Source organism: Bombina bombina, chromosome 2 (genome assembly GCF_027579735.1).
Source record: "Bombina bombina isolate aBomBom1 chromosome 2, aBomBom1.pri, whole genome shotgun sequence".
NCBI lineage: Eukaryota > Metazoa > Chordata > Amphibia > Anura > Bombinatoridae > Bombina > Bombina bombina.
The window spans coordinates 137115243-137132905 of record NC_069500.1 but is presented as its reverse complement, the minus strand read 5'-3'; the positions used below and the strand labels follow the sequence as shown (position 1 = coordinate 137132905).

At 36.2% G+C, this 17663-nt stretch overlaps 1 protein-coding gene across 2 annotated transcripts in view; it reads right to left on the bottom strand.

Annotated features, from left to right (window-relative positions):
• The window catches only part of ITGA2 (integrin subunit alpha 2), a 266068-nt gene that overhangs the window by 934 nt on the left and 247471 nt on the right, over positions 1-17663 (bottom strand). The window contains exons 27-31 of one of the 2 annotated variants that reach the window (XR_008400607.1): positions 17369-17482; positions 4253-4342; positions 2821-2937; positions 749-864; positions 1-467 (exon numbers count right to left, since the gene is read on the bottom strand). The exon at positions 1-467 is cut by the window's left edge and continues 934 nt beyond it. Coding sequence is in view for 1 of the 2 variants with exons in the window: in XM_053701265.1 (XP_053557240.1) it covers positions 390-467; positions 2821-2937; positions 4253-4342; positions 17369-17482 (399 nt within the window). In the remaining variant the exon portion in view is untranslated. The remainder of the gene's footprint in view (positions 468-748; positions 865-2820; positions 2938-4252; positions 4343-17368; positions 17483-17663) is intronic. The other variant, XM_053701265.1, reaches the window with a different exon arrangement.

The window sequence follows — 17663 nt, the reverse complement described above, 5'->3', positions numbered from 1 at the left end:
TGGTAATAAAAATAAAAGTACAAACAAGTGTATTGATGAAAAAGGATATTTTACATTCTTTATTAATATGATGATTGATTTCCTGTGGTAAACAATAATAAAGAAATAATAATCTAAGAAATTTACAACAATATTGTACAGCATGTTTGTTTCCCTACAAAAATGTATTATCAATAGCAAGTACCCCAGACCAGCTAGACATGCTAATATATAAAAAACTAAAAACTGCCCAGCAGTTGTTTTAAGCATATGTTCTATAGAAACCCCCTATAATTTATCTTACTAAACAGAATACTGTGTATATTTTTTTTTTTAATCTTTTTATGTAAAAATACCAGACTAAAAGCACCATGATAATGTTTGTTGTATACATTGTGTTTATCAGAGACTTAATTTAGTTGAGTAGTTTCTGCAATTTCATCTTCATTTTTCTGAAGTTTTTGATATTTTCTCTTGAAGAAGCCAAGCTGTGAAGACAAATATAAATATGTTTAGAATATATAGCTTAGAGAAATGTAGAAAGCTATGTATAGTGTATGATAAGAAACAAATTATTTCTTTAAAAATATGCTATGATTTATACACAAAAGGCCATCTTTTAAAGTTCTGGCCAACCACTTTTAACATGGATGGTTATTGGCCAGGAATCTCTAGATCCCTGGTGTGGTTGTTAGGCAATACAGCTGGTTCGCCTCCTCTTACTCTCCATGCAAAAACAGGCAAAAATAGTGCTTCATAAACAGTATACCTCTTGCAGGCAAATCAGCAGCCATATAGAGCCCTGGAGAGCATAATCACGATTGATCAGGGATCTGATCTAAGGTATGATCTGAGCATTTGTCTGACAGACAGAATGCTGGGTGGCTGGAAGAAGAGACGATCAATCGGGATAAAAAGTAAAACGAAACTTTTATTTTTCAATGCATAGGTATAAAATAACCTCAGAGCCACAGTTCATCTTCAAAGGTGTTGTGTGTCAGATTGGCTTACGCGTTTCGACGTGAGCCGTAATCATAGCCTATACAACCTGACACACTGCACCCTTTTAAATCATTAAAACAGAATGCTGGGCTACTAATCTGATGTGGGTAGTTACGTACCCCCCCCCCCAAAAAAAAGGGCTAGATTACGTGTGGAGTGGTAGGTTGAGCATATTACAAGTTGAAAGTAAAAAGTTTTTGCTTATTCGCTAACCCAACACACACAAAATCCAAAGTTAGAATATCACAACTGTGTTAATGAATTCCCCCATAAACTTCAATGGATTTCAAAAAGTGAATATTTCACATTCCAATGTTCTTGACATCAGAATGTTTATTTATAAATACATATTTCTTCATATATCTGATTTTTTTGGTACTATATATACAGTATATATATGTTTAGATCTATACAGATATATAGGAATATCTATTTCAAAATACTTAGAACATTTCCCCCTCTGTGCAGAACATTGGAATGCGAAAAATGTATAGTACATACACAGTATAACACTTTTATTAAATATGAATAGTGTATAAATATGGTTTTTGATGTTTTCAGCTACTTGACTGCAAATGGCTTCAATGCACACACATATATATATATATATATATATATATATATATATATATATATATATATATACACACACACACTTATATGTGTATACATATGTGTTTATTATCGGTTATTTGTAGAGCACCAACAGATTCCGCAGCGCTATAAACATAGGCAATTAACAAGGTAACATTTATAGGGATCAAATGGGTAGAGGCCCTGTCGAGAGTTGCACTGTTGTAGTCAGCTCTTATGAAGGTGATCTGCAAACAGTCGGGCTCTTAGGCTTACATGCTAAGGGGGTTCAAGGGGATAGCAATGGAGGAGGAGTATTAATATTTTGTTTGAATGTGTATATATATATATATATATATATATGTAAATATATATATATATAAATACATATATACACATATATAAACATGTACATACACTTATTTATATATATATATATATATACACATACATATTTAGATATGTATATGTATGTATCTCTATGTTAAAGCCCTTTACATGCCTCATATCTTTGAGCCTTTAAAACCTTTTGATGCAATTTTGTATTCTTAAATCATTCTTATCAGACAGTATTATTGTATTATTATAGTCTAACTGTACTTTTAAATGCATTTTTGATGTGTTTTGGGTTGTGCATTACAGTTAGCCAGAGCCCTGAGGTTGCACTATCCCGACACACATTAAATTCAATTGCACTTGAGCAAACGCGTTTATTTTCAACTTATAGTATGCACGCTACTTTCAACAGGTGCAAAGAGCTGCGATTAACCCTGTTTCACTTGCGCGCAACTGTGTTAGCTTGCCACTCGTAATCTAGGTATTTGTATAAGGATTTTATGGGGCCTATTTATTATGTGTCTGTCCGACATGATCCGATCAGCGGATCATGTCCGACAGACATGACTGAATGGGGAGAGCAACACTCTCTCCGCATTCAGCATTGCACCAGCAGCTCTTGTGAACTGCTGGTGCAACGCCGCCCCCTGCAGATTCGCCAATCAACCCGATCGTATTCGTTGAATTGCGGCGATGCCTGTCCACCGCCTCAGAGCAGGCAGACAGGTTATGGAGCAGCAGTCTTTAGAAACACAGGCCCTCAAGCTCTGTACAGAGTTTGATAAATGGGCCCCTGTATGTTTACTATTCGTTAGCCATTTAGATGTGCTTGATATAACAAGTATCCTGCAAATTCCCAGTGCATACACAATATAAAGCTATTCATTTGTAGCTCTGTCCTTTCAAATATTTTAAATGTTCTTCACTTACCTTCCACAAAACTCCAACCAATGCAGCAAGGAGAAGCAGCCCCGCAATAGCACTTCCTATCACGATTCCAATTGGGACCTCTGATTTCACATCAGGTTTTAATATAGTTAGGGGTATCTAAAAGACATGATTATTAGTCTAGTACATAATATTTTATGCAGTCTATATTTTAAAGGGCATACAAAGAGAGAAGCGCTCTACCAGGAACGAACAACAGCTCAGTGGCTTGTTCTATGGCGATTTACCACCCGGAAGCAGCCTCTTTTAGACCAGTGTGCTTTTCACAGAAGAAAACTTTCCTGAAGTATATCAGTCTATATTTTAAAGGGACAGTAAACACCTTGTAATTACAAGACGTTTGTTGTGTTGTTATAGAATAACATATCAGCTAAGTCTTAACGTTTTTAAAACAAATGAACATAATTTTTCAATAGTCAAACTCCGCCCGCCATTTCCCTTTTTTTGAATAGCCAATCTGGGCTTTAGTCAACAGACAACCAGTCTAGCCACGGTCTTAAATTTAGTATAAAATACATTTATTTGCACTTGTAATTAGTTGTTAAAGCCTATAGGGATAGATGTGAGGCAGGGTTAGCCTTGACAAGTCAGCAGGGTGCATTTCAGGTTCTGAGTATTAGAAATTGCTCACTTTTCAGAGCTAAATCACATGAAAAGTGGTAAAAAAATAATTAAAATAAATTGTAAAGTAGGTTTATTATTCATAAAGAAGCATTTTATATAGAAATGTCAAGGTGTTTTCTGTCCATTTAAGCAATGAGACTTCCAGCTTCTTTACTGATTTATCTGCAACCTCCATTCATAAACTATAGTGCTTCAAAGTCCAATTTCTTTTTTAGAAAATAATATAATATATGCTGTATATATTTGCTTGCTGGAAGTGTAGTGCTAACCATTTGCTGAGTTTTTCTAGGCTTTAAAAGGCTCCAGTCTTTTAACCAACCTAACATGCTCACTAAAAATAAAGTGGGATCAGTAAAAGTCAAATAGATATAGTTGGACCACAATATAGCTATTCTCAAACATTTTACATTAACAACAAATTAAATGACCTTGAATGGCTTAACAAATAACCTCAGTAGAATTGAGTTAACTGAGCATTTGCTCAGCACCGTCTTCAACCAAAAGTATTCTTATCTATATCCCTAAGAATTACCCATTCAATAGTATTCTCAGAAATGTTAACTGAGGACATATTTAGAGAACACATGAAAAAGTATATTATCCAAATTTATTGCTGGCTCATTACCAACAAATTTTGATTCGGACCCACATATTTATGTTATTGTAGGCTCCTTACTATTATATTATTGGGGTGTGAATCACTTGGTTCACAGATTTTGAGGCCTTTTTGGTAAACAAATTTATTTTAGCACAACACTTATTTAAAACTTTATAAGGATGTAGTACTTACCATTAATTTATTGTTGCTGACCAAATATATTTCAGGGTTAAATGTTTCAATTGTAGCACTTGCTACTAAGTCTAAGGTCTGGAACTTTGACTGAAAGGAAAAATAAGATCAATATAAGAAAATTAATGAGCTGTATATAAAACTTAAAGGGACATGAAACCCAATTTTCTTTTCTTTCACGATTTAGAAAGAACATGCAATTTAAAACAACTTTCTAATTTACTTATATTATCTAATTTGTTTCATTCACTTGATATCCTTTGCTGAAAAGCATATCTAGATAGGTTTAGTAGCCGCTGATTGGTGGCTGCACATAGATGCCTTGTGTTATTGGCTCACCCATGTGCATCACTATTTCTTCAACAAAGGATATCTAAAAATTAAAGGGACACTGTAACCAAAATTTTTCTTTCGTGATTCAGATTGAGCATGAAATTTTAAGCAACTTTCTAACTTACTCCTATTTTCAATTTTTCTTCGTTCTCTTGCTATCATTATTTGAAAAATAAGGCATCTAAGCTTTTTTTTTGGTTTCAGTACTCTGGACAGCACTTTTTTATTGGTGGATGAATTTATCCACCAATCAGCATAGACAACCCAGGTTGTTCACCAAAAATGGGCCGGCATCTAAGCTTACATTCTTGCATTTCAAATAAAGATACCAAGAGAATGAAGAAAATTTGATAATAGGAGTAAATTAGAAAGTTGCTTAAAATTTCATGCTCAATCTGAATCACGAAAGAAAAATTTTGGTTACAGTGTCCCTTTAAGCAAATTAGATAAGAGGAGTAAATTGGAATGTTATTTAAAATTGTATTCGCTACCTGAATCTGGTTTAGTGGGTATATTGTCCCTTTAACTTCTACACCTTAGTCATCCTCCATTTGGGGACTCATTTTCAGCTCAAATATAAACATTTCTGTAAATTACTTGAACCATTTAGCATTAGAATAGTTCATTAAAAAAATGGATCCTTATTATTTATGATGCTATAGAGGTGAGTGTGCACTCGTAGTAACACCAGCACCAATATCTTGAATTCCAATACTTTTATTAGAGGTTACATAAAAAGCAACGTTTCGTGGTGAACCCACTTAATCATGCTGTTTGTATAACATTGTTTCAAGCAATTTATATCTTTCTTTGGCGCCAACTGGCTTCAATTTTGGCAGTTTTACACCCCCTAGTGGTTACCAATTGCAATGTGTATACAAAAATGTTAAAAACAAATGTATATGACTAAACAGATTATGTATGGCAATAATAAACGTACAAGTACTTTAACATTACTGTGCATACTTATATTATCACAAATATTTAACATGCTTATATTGATTTTTCAGTTTTAATATCTTATTATAATATAATCTCAAATAATGTAAACACATAGGTAAAGTACCCTTGTTGTTTTTAACTTATCATATAAAGAAAATTTCTATACAAAGAAATCTTTTCATATAGTGAACTCTTTTCATATAGTAAATTTTAATTCTGCATATAGTTATAATTTGAGTGGTAATAATGTTGAAGTTATAATTTCATGATTTAAGGGAATTTCTTTAAGAGAAACAATTAAGATCAAAATCCCTGTTCAACCCCCTGGGAATAAGAGTATCCAATTGATATATCCATCTCATCTCTTGTTGTTGGAGGATTTTTTCTCTATTTGTCCCATTGCGCTGAACAGGGATGTGTTGTATGATCTGCCAGCGTAGCTGGCTTACACTATGTCCTTTTTCTAAAAAGTGTTTGGACAGGGGTGCCTCCAAATTCTTTTTCCTTATGTTTGACCTATGCTGACTCAATCTATCCTTTACTTTCTGTGTGGTCTCTCCTAAGTAATACATAGAACATGGGCATTTTATGAGATAGACTACGTAACTAGTGTCACAAGTGTAAAATCCCCTGATGTTGTAACGTCTGCCATTATGTGGATGATAGAAGTTTGGACCTTTTATAACTGAATTACAACTAACACATCCTAGGCAGGGGTAACAGCCATTCCTTTTTGCTTGCATGTATGTTTGTGTATCTTTTCTCTCTGATCCCACATCACTTCTTACAAGGTGGTCCCGGATATTCTTTACCCTCCTATATGCCATTAAAGGGTAATCCCTAAACTGTTCAATACTAGGGTTACAATCCTTAAGTATATGCCAATGCTTTTTTATGGCTTTTGCTACTGCTTGGCTATGTGAGCTATGTTGAGACACAAATACTAGTCTATCTTGTTCTTTAGTTTTTTCTTTAGGTGCCCTAGGTGTAGTGATATCTTTAATTGTTTCACTCAACAATTGTGTAGGATATCCTCTCTGTTTAAATTTGTTTGACATTTCCAACAGCCTTTTATCCTTCACTTCTGGTGTGCTTACTATTCTCTGTACCCTTAATAATTGACTCTTGGGTAATGAGTTGATAAGGCCTTTTGGATGGAAGCTGTTATATTCCAATAAGGTGTTCATATCGGTCTCTTTTGAAAAGATATCTATGTCGAGTCTATTATGTCCTTTAGTAATCTTAGTGTCAAGAAATGTTATACTCTCTTCACTATATGTCAAGGAAAATTGTAAGCCCCTTACCATAGTATTGAGTTCTCTTGTGAATTCTTCTAGTTCTCCAATGCTGCCCCACCACACGCCAAACACATCATCTATATAGCGCCACCATACTGTACCATACTGTCTAAATAGATGATTTTCATAAACTTGGCGCTCTTCAAACTCATTCATATAGAGGTTGGCGTATGATGGGGCAACATTGGAGCCCATGGCTGTACCCCTTATCTGTATGTACCAGTCATCCTGGAAAAGAAAGAAATTCCAGTATAGTACCAGACGCAGTAAATTTTCCAAAAAACAACATTGTGTTTGTGAATAGCCACCACTGACCATCAGCACTTTTCTTATAATTGCAATACCTGTTTCATGACTTATAGAGGTATATAAACTCTTAACATCCATTGTGTAAAGTATATATCTATCTGACTGCAATTCTAAAGATTTTATTTTATCCAAAAAATGACCTGTGTCTTTCAGATAACTGGCCATTTTTACCACTTCTGGTTGTAGCAGTTTATCTAGGTACATTGCTATATTGGTATATACTGAACCTACACATGACACAATAGGCCTGCCTGGTGGTCTAGTGGGGTCTTTATGGATTTTGGGGACCGTATAGAAAATAGGTATTTTAGGGTCCTCTACCTGCAAATAATCAGCCAATTTCTTATCAATTATTAACTGATTTTCTGCCCATTTCACAATATGGTTGATTTCTTTTTGTATTGCACCAAGGGGGTTGCTAGCTATTTTCCTATAAGTGGAGGTGTCACTGAGCTGGTCTCTAATTTCACTGACATAATAATGTTTATCCATCACTACTGTGGCACCTCCCTTATCGGCCCCCTTAAGTACAATACTGTTATCACTCTTTAAATTTTTTAATGCCTGCTGATCCTGTTTAAAGAAATTGATAGGCTTGAACTTTGCGTTGTTTTGTTTTTTTATTTTATTTTTGAGTGATGCAATTTCTAAATCTACCAGTTTAGTGAATGTGTTAAGGCTATGGTTGGCTAAATTAGGGTTAAAGTGACTCTTCTTTCTAAGCCCCAAATTATCCAAATTTAACATATTGTGTTCTTTATCATTTTTTCGGTTGTCAATGGTAATATCGTGCATCTCATTAAACCAAATTTTTAACTTCACATTTCTGTAAAATTTATGCAAGTCCTTAGTTAATTCAAAAAAATTTAAGTCCTGGTAAGGGCAAAAAGACAGTCCTTTGTTCAAGACATTCAATTCGTTAGTGGTAAACGTATGCTTGGAAATATTTACCACTGTGTCTTGTTCTTGGATCACTTCTTCGGCTGCGGCTTCCGTTGTGATTTCCGCTGTTCCCCTTGGCCTCTCACATTCTTCATTTTCTTGCCTCCTCTGGCTCCTGTGTTTGCGGCCTCCCCGGCGGAATCGCTCTCTCCGCTGCTGCTGGAGTTTCCCAAAGGGGACTGTGTGGCGTCGTCTGATGACGTGTCGGTTCCTGTTCCGGTAGTGATGTTTGTATCACGTGGGTGCCGGTTTCTGTTTCTATTGGATCTTTTCGTGTTGTTGTATCTACGGACCGATTGGTAACCATGGTTACCACAACGCCATCTATACACTCGTCCTGTGCGGTAATCTTCTTCATCACGTAGAAACTTGACTCGCTTAGTTTCCTGGATGATCGTTTTCTCAGCTGTGATTTTTTCTTCAATCTTGTCCTCCAATTTCTTCAGCTCCTCTGTGGTAAGCGTTGTATGTAATTCTGTGCGCTGTCTATTAGCTGTCTCAGTTTGTTTTTCGATCTCCTGTAGTAGTGCTTCTACCGTACAGACCATCAAGTCATAGGAGCACTTATTGATGATGGATTCGAATTTGTCACAGTAGTCCACATTGTCCCTAAGGAGAGTGGGTGTTGTACTCATCCTTAGGCCTCTTGGGATTCTTTTCACTCGGTAGTATTCTGCGAGTGTTATAGCATGCAGGTCCCAACGCATCAGCTTGACTTTTAGTTGTTCATAGTCCTTTGCTGTAGTGGCGGATTCTGTGGTCTTATAGGAAAATAGCTAGCAACCCCCTTGGTGCAATACAAAAAGAAATCAACCATATTGTGAAATGGGCAGAAAATCAGTTAATAATTGATAAGAAATTGGCTGATTATTTGCAGGTAGAGGACCCTAAAATACCTATTTTCTATACGGTCCCCAAAATCCATAAAGACCCCACTAGACCACCAGGCAGGCCTATTGTGTCATGTGTAGGTTCAGTATATACCAATATAGCAATGTACCTAGATAAACTGCTACAACCAGAAGTGGTAAAAATGGCCAGTTATCTGAAAGACACAGGTCATTTTTTGGATAAAATAAAATCTTTAGAATTGCAGTCAGATAGATATATACTTTACACAATGGATGTTAAGAGTTTATATACCTCTATAAGTCATGAAACAGGTATTGCAATTATAAGAAAAGTGCTGATGGTCAGTGGTGGCTATTCACAAACACAATGTTGTTTTTTGGAAAATTTACTGCATCTGGTACTATACTGGAATTTCTTTCTTTTCCAGGATGACTGGTACATACAGATAAGGGGTACAGCCATGGGCTCCAATGTTGCCCCATCATACGCCAACCTCTATATGAATGAGTTTGAAGAGCGCCAAGTTTATGAAAATCATCTATTTAGACAGTATGGTACAGTATGGTGGCGCTATATAGATGATGTGTTTGGCGTGTGGTGGGGCAGCATTGGAGAACTAGAAGAATTCACAAGAGAACTCAATACTATGGTAAGGGGCTTACAATTTTCCTTGACATATAGTGAAGAGAGTATAACATTTCTTGACACTAAGATTACTAAAGGACATAATAGACTCGACATAGATATCTTTTCAAAAGAGACCGATAGGAACACCTTATTGGAATATAACAGCTTCCATCCAAAAGGCCTTATTAACTCATTACCCAAGAGTCAATTATTAAGGGTACAGAGAATAGTAAGCACACCAGAAGTGAAGGATAAAAGGCTGTTGGAAATGTCAAACAAATTTAAACAGAGAGGATATCCTACACAATTGTTGAGTGAAACAATTAAAGATATCACTACACCTAGGGCACCTAAAGAAAAAACTAAAGAACAAGATAGACTAGTATTTGTGTCTCAACATAGCTCACATAGCCAAGCAGTAGCAAAAGCCATAAAAAAGCATTGGCATATACTTAAGGATTGTAACCCTAGTATTGAACAGTTTAGGGATTACCCTTTAATGGCATATAGGAGGGTAAAGAATATCCGGGACCACCTTGTAAGAAGTGATGTGGGATCAGAGAGAAAAGATACACAAACATACATGCAAGCAAAAAGGAATGGCTGTTACCCCTGCCTAGGATGTGTTAGTTGTAATTCAGTTATAAAAGGTCCAAACTTCTATCATCCACATAATGGCAGACGTTACAACATCAGGGGATTTTACACTTGTGACACTAGTTACGTAGTCTATCTCATAAAATGCCCATGTTCTATGTATTACTTAGGAGAGACCACACAGAAAGTAAAGGATAGATTGAGTCAGCATAGGTCAAACATAAGGAAAAAGAATTTGGAGGCACCCCTGTCCAAACACTTTTTAGAAAAAGGACATAGTGTAAGCCAGCTACGCTGGCAGATCATACAACACATCCCTGTTCAGCGCAATGGGACAAATAGAGAAAAAATCCTCCAACAACAAGAGATGAGATGGATATATCAATTGGATACTCTTATTCCCAGGGGGTTGAACAGGGATTTTGATCTTAATTGTTTCTCTTAAAGAAATTCCCTTAAATCATGAAATTATAACTTCAACATTATTACCACTCAAATTATAACTATATGCAGAATTAAAATTTACTATATGAAAAGAGTTCACTATATGAAAAGATTTCTTTGTATAGAAATTTTCTTTATATGATAAGTTAAAAACAACAAGGGTACTTTACCTATGTGTTTACATTATTTGAGATTATATTATAATAAGATATTAAAACTGAAAAATCAATATAAGCATGTTAAATATTTGTGATAATATAAGTATGCACAGTAATGTTAAAGTACTTGTACGTTTATTATTGCCATACATAATCTGTTTAGTCATATACATTTGTTTTTAACATTTTTGTATACACATTGCAATTGGTAACCACTAGGGGGTGTAAAACTGCCAAAATTGAAGCCAGTTGGCGCCAAAGAAAGATATAAATTGCTTGAAACAATGTTATACAAACAGCATGATTAAGTGGGTTCACCACGAAACGTTGCTTTTTATGTAACCTCTAATAAAAGTATTGGAATTCAAGATATTGGTGCTGGTGTTACTACGAGTGCATTATCACAGAGGCTATTGCAGCTACCTCCCACACCGTGCACCACCTTTACACTAAGTGCTGTATTCACCTACCATAGAGGTGAGTGTGTGGTTAGAATTTATATCCCATAAAAAAGAACTTTATCACTAGTCTTAATAATATGAATGGCAAATACTATTTATTGTATGTTCATTTATAAATATCTGCTGCTTATCACAGCATTGTGGGGCAACAGGTTATCGGCTGGGACTTACAGCTGTGCTATGCAGAGAAGCTGGCTCACTAAGGGGAATAAGGGTCCCTTAAAATAAATATGCTGGAAGGCATTATTTATAAAATAATATGACATAGTAATAGATAATAATACAGAGGGACGACTGTATTAAGGTGCTTTATAAGTGGAATCTTTATTGGCTAAATATTAGTTTAATAAAATAGGGTTGGCAATATTAATTAAAAAATAGTGAGAGAGGTGTATTAATAATTTTTGGCAGCTCTATTAAAAGGATGTTAAACACCTCTTGCTATTGTGAAAAAATGTGCTTTGTCCTACACTCCCTAGAGAGACCAATATAACTTACATATGCTGCAAATCAAATAGGTTTTTTAGGCATTCTAAGGTATTTTGAAAATATAGGTTATAGATTTTGCTTGACTATTTAGTTAGTATTAATGGTAATGTCCCTTTAGGTTGATGATAGTTGTGTGAGCTATATAAATTTAATAGTAACGCTTGATGCTGCATCTGATAATTAGGACTGTTTTCAGAAAATGTTGCTCCTCTGGCGAAATTCTAAGGCGGGTCCCTTCCCAAAGTCTCACTTTTATTTAGTTTTTAAATAAAGCACCAATAAAGGCACCTACTGACACAACACATGCACACGCACACACAGGTAGGCATATACATCCACATGCACACACAAATAGACACCCATAGACATCCACATGCGCACAAACATAAAGGCACCCATAGACATCCACATGCACACAAAACACACAGGCACCTATAGACATCCACATTCACACACAAAAAACAAGCACCCATAACTCACAGGCACCCATAGACATCCACATGACACAACATATGCACACACACACAGGTACGCATATATATCCACATGCACACACAAATAGACACCAATAGACATCCACATGCACACAAAACACACAGGCACCTATAGACAGCCACATGCACACACAAAAAACAGGCACCCATAGACATCCACATGCACCCATATCTCACAGGCACCCATAGACATCCACATGCACACACAACTACCCATATATATCCTCATGTACACACACAGATGCCCATAGAAATCCACATGTACTAAAAACAGAGGAACCCATAGACATCCACATGCATACACACAGAAGCACCCATAGGTTTCCACATGCACAAACATCAACATGGGCAATCAAACAAAGAAACAAATACACAGGCAAACACATATGTAACAATAGAATCATATGAATGAAGTAAACTATTTAAAAGGCTTAATATAATTCCAGCAGCTGTTTAATTAAATTAAAGTGGTAATTGGGGTTAATATATGTTTTCAAAGTGGAATTCCCAGTCTCTTTTTCACAATCCTTTTCCTCTGGGATTTTACTTTTTTTACCCAGATTTAGCAATTCAGCAAAAAGTGCACTATACCACTGAGCTTGACAAATTTCCTTTTACTATAGACATTAAAAATATAGAAAAAAAGTTTACAGAGTAGTATGTATTAAAAAAATCTACCTAATATGCCATCTAATAATTAAACCTAATATTTAAAAAAATGCCACTATACAATTATGAAAAAATATGAAAGTTGCTTTATAAACTAATGGTCCCTACATAGTAATTTTTTGGCCTATCATACATGGAAAATATGGAAGATGCAATAATGGGATACTTACAATGCCTAGACTCTCCCAGCACAGACAATTCAATATTAAGATATATTTTTTTAGATATTTGAAGCACCGTAATTTCTCCATTTATTAAAGATATATAAAGAGCAGTGATTGGCCAATTCCATAGTTTTTATATAGAGAGCAGTGTAGACTTTTTCTTTTTTTCCTTTTACAGTGTATTGACTGCCCTTTTTATACAGTTTTTAGCAAAGCTAGTCATATTTTACCCTTTTATGTAAATTGCACGCAGAAATCAGACCTCTTTCATGTTGAAAGCCAATGTACTGGGTTGACATGATTTTTTTTTTTTTGAATCAAAGATTTTTATTGAGGTAATACAAGACAAATAAAGAACATAGACATAATATGCATTTTGCTTCTCTTTGGTAAATTTTGCATACAAGACATTATTTATCCATTGGGCAATGAAACCTTTTCATATAAGAGATTAAAGAAAACTTAATTCAGATATCGTATATGTATCTCACCAAAAGAATATAATAAAAATAAAGGACGTTGTATGCGAGTACAAAATCAAATACACACAATCAAGCATCACCTCTTTTTTCCTTTTGTTTCCTATATAAACGCATAATAAAGTGATAACATTTAAACAACCAGAATAACGTATACTTCTTATAGCATGGTATATTAATTATAAAATAGGTGTATTTGTTCTCTGAAAATTTACAAACTATGGTGAGTCATAACAAGTTACTACTTACTAAATGCACGTAATTGGAGGACAAATTGCCTCATTTTCTGTGTAGACAACAGGGTAAGAGCAACTTATAACAGTACAATCTCAATAGCGGATAAATACCGCTTGTTTGTCCACCTAAATCAAGGGTGGACGGGAGCTATATGAGAGGGTGGGGGGTGGAGCCATGAGTTATATTGGAGCTAACAAGTTTCCCAGGCCGTTATCGTTGTAGCTGTACTCTATGAGCGTACTTAAGTAAATATCTGACAGAGGTCCCAGGTCTTTTGCGTAAAGGCTGATGAAGATTACATTCTGGATCAGTTGTTCTCTAGGAGGGGTGTCATAATGTATGCACTATGAGATATGATATATGTGACATAAGACATGGGATAAGATGAGATATAGGGGGCTTCCAGACGAGCTCCTCTCCTGGGGATATGCCTCCTATAGGCGATGAAGGAAAATGGAGTAGGGGTATGACCCGCAGGCAACAAGTACCGGCGGGAACGGGAGGAGAGGAGCTCAACAGAAATAAATAATGTGCTCCAGTAATGAGGTGGTACTGTGTCTGAAACTACAAACCTACAATATAAGATTTTGTGGGGTACAAAGAACAATACTAAGGGAGAACCCTTGAGGAGGGGATATGGAGCCGGTTCTGACAACCTAAGTTTCAACTACATACTTCTGGATATTGAGCTAAGTTTTACTCCCTGAGATATTATATATGAGAAAACCTGTATATTGGTTTGACTATATCTGATAATGCAAGCATGAGTAAACCGTCCCGGCCGCAGACAGCTCACTAGTTACAGGGTATAGTGTAATACAGCCAAATGATAGTCACTTGAATATAGGGTTGTGAGTTATGAGAATTAAATTTTCTGTGTGGGATATGTGTGGTAAGCTGAGAGAGTGTATTATAGTTATTGAATTTTCAAAGTAAGTAAACAATAGCCTATAAACTAAACTCCACCTATGTGACAAATTAACCAGACATAGTGTCCGGAGAACTAGTGATTCTATGCTAGGACTGAGATGCAAAGATTTAGATAGAAATGCAAGCTTATTAGTAGACCACAATGGTTTGTAGTGTGTGTCATTTGCCCAACCTCATAACTTCCAGTTAGTAAATAGCTATATTCCCCATCTTCCAACCTAGCCATAATGACTTAACAATGGACTATTCTATTATCTCCAATACTAAGCCTGAACTATAGGTGTAGGTTATTCTGGGGTATGAAGAGGGTGCACTGGGGTGGTGGAGGAAAGGTATATACATATATTCAATGTAAAGTAAAGTATCACATATGAGGCCTCTAGCTCAAACATAATTAATGCCAAACCTGTAAAATGAATAAAAACTGAACAACCCCACCAACATAACACTTGAGTAAACTGGGGTTTGCAGAACTCAGACAATAGTACAGTAATCTAACTAAAAGGAGCTCAGCTAACAGGTCAAAAGTCAGGTTTAAAGTTCCATGTGAATGGAACATCTCAATATGTAGAGACGTATTCAACATGTATCTGGAAGCACTTAGCCGCTAATTACTCGAGTAGAGAGACAGGGAACCTTGTCAGATGTCAGTAGGAGACTAAGAAAAGGTTACCTATCTGAAGCATACTTAGGTTATTGAATAGAACAGCCCTATTGAAGTGTATTTAAATTTAGACAGGGATAGTAACTTGGGGTGCCCCTTTTAAATTACCTGCTTACAAGATAAGATATGGATATATATAAATGCAGTTCATGACCCTATGGGGCATCTTATTCTTTAGACAGTTGAAAAATATAACTAGTATTATATAGGGAATAAACTAGTATTGGGCACAGGTTGAACTCAGAAATTATATCTCACATAAACCAGTAATAGACATGCACACTGTTAGCAAGTAAAACTAAGTCCCTGCTAATGATACAAAAATAATACAGTATAAGCATAAGAGTCATGACAAAATACCTATAATAAACAAATAAACATTGGTACAATTCCTAGATCGTATGTGATCCTAGTGGCCTTTAATAGTGTGGGGTAACTTCTTAACTATCAAGTACTGCTCTCGTTATATGTCCAAGTGGCTGTCTCTGATAGGGATGTGGCGAATCTGTCGCAAAGCTGCTTAAAACTCCGCTCACCAGCTCACCTACAGCATGTAATATGGCTTCATCCAATACCCCTTATGACCAGGGAAGCAGTATGCTCAAGCTGAAATATCTCCAGAACCCGAGTGGATGCAAAGAGTGACCGATCAGGGTGATCAGGAAGCGTCCCCGAGCTCTTGTACCCAGTACTTCTATTACCCCTGGGTTTATGAGGAAACAGCAGGAGACGCGTCTTCCATGTGTCAGCTCTGCATTCTGAGGGGGCCACAAACCTCTGGCTCCGCGGTGTGAGATCTACCACATAGTCCATGTAGGAAGAGCAAGACACATGACTGGGGCATCCTAATAGGCTGGTTTCATGTACGGATGGGGGTATCAGGAGTAGATGAAGATTCTCTGTGCTTACCCATTCAGCGCCTGACATCTGAATCACGCTGCGGCAAGACAAAACTGTGGGCTCAGTGACGCTCTCCTCCCGCCCCCCACCGTCCACGGCAACAAGTGGGAACAAAGCGACCGGTAAGTATCCACCGACATAAGGCTCTGTAGCGTGCTTTCCTGTAGCAACAGGCATTGGTCTTGGTTGCTGCCGAATATGTCTGTCATGTATCTCCTCCCGGGCTACGGTCCTGAGAGCCATAAAGTTTGCATCAATCTTGCGCTCCAATTCACTTAAGAGGGCACAAATGAATAAAGGTGATTCCTCCATGTTAGAGTTAAACATATCTCCAGGGACCACTACTTCTGCTCAAATGCCCTCAGAATATGGGGACAATGCCTCGTGGAGAAAAAAGTAAGATGGCCGTTCCCCAGTTACAGAGTCGACACCTCACACGGGATAGTAGATAACAGTCTTCTGTATGCCAGTTACCGGGTGTTAGCGATATCTTCTAGTATCGGGTACTTAGGTCTAGGAGCAATTTAGGTAATACTTAGAGGTGAAATATCGCCATAAATTAACATATTGATGAGCAAATTTCAGGAGCCCTGAGATGGCACGTCTTGTTCCTTTGGCGGTTGGCTCCGCCCCCGGTTGACATGATTTTTAAGCCAATGTACTGGATTGACATGACTGTGTGGTAATGTTTTCAAGGCAACAGTAGTTTACACTTAAATACAGTAATAACTAGTGCTATTGCTACAAACCAACAGCAGAAGCTTCCATAGTTCTTGACTGATACAGGAATAAATAAAATCACAATTAAATTACTGGACTGAATGTGTGAATAGTGTAAATTTGAACTTTTGGAATCTTTAGAGTAACAGTTTTAAAAGAATGAATAACAGAACTAACTTTTTTGCTGCCCCCATCATTTATTCGTTAAGGAGGGCACTCATTTTTGTCTTGAAAAAAAATAAAAAATAAATACAGAATAATTAATATTGATTTTTTGGTAAGATATCCAAATGTGAACATGTCTATTAAGCATTGCAGTTCATTTAAAAGAAATTGCCCTAAGGAATGTTTAAAATATCTCCCCTGTCCAAAAGCTAAAGTCATCACAATTTTAATGCAATACTTACAGCTGCAAAAGTTCCATTCCAGATTCTGGTAGAGACATTGAGGAAATATTCTTCTCTAAGTTGGAGGTCAGCAAGCAGACATTTCACATTGGAACATACTGCAGTGTCACAGTTCTTTAAAAAAATAGATACATTATTATTATTATAATTATTAATAAATATCTTACAATCCCCAAACATCTATCTATCTCTATTTCTCTATCTTTATAGGGCTTGACATTTCCACTAGTCCAAGATTAGTAAAAAATTACTAAGTAAAAAAAGGAATGCATTTTTTATACCCTCCCTCAGTCCT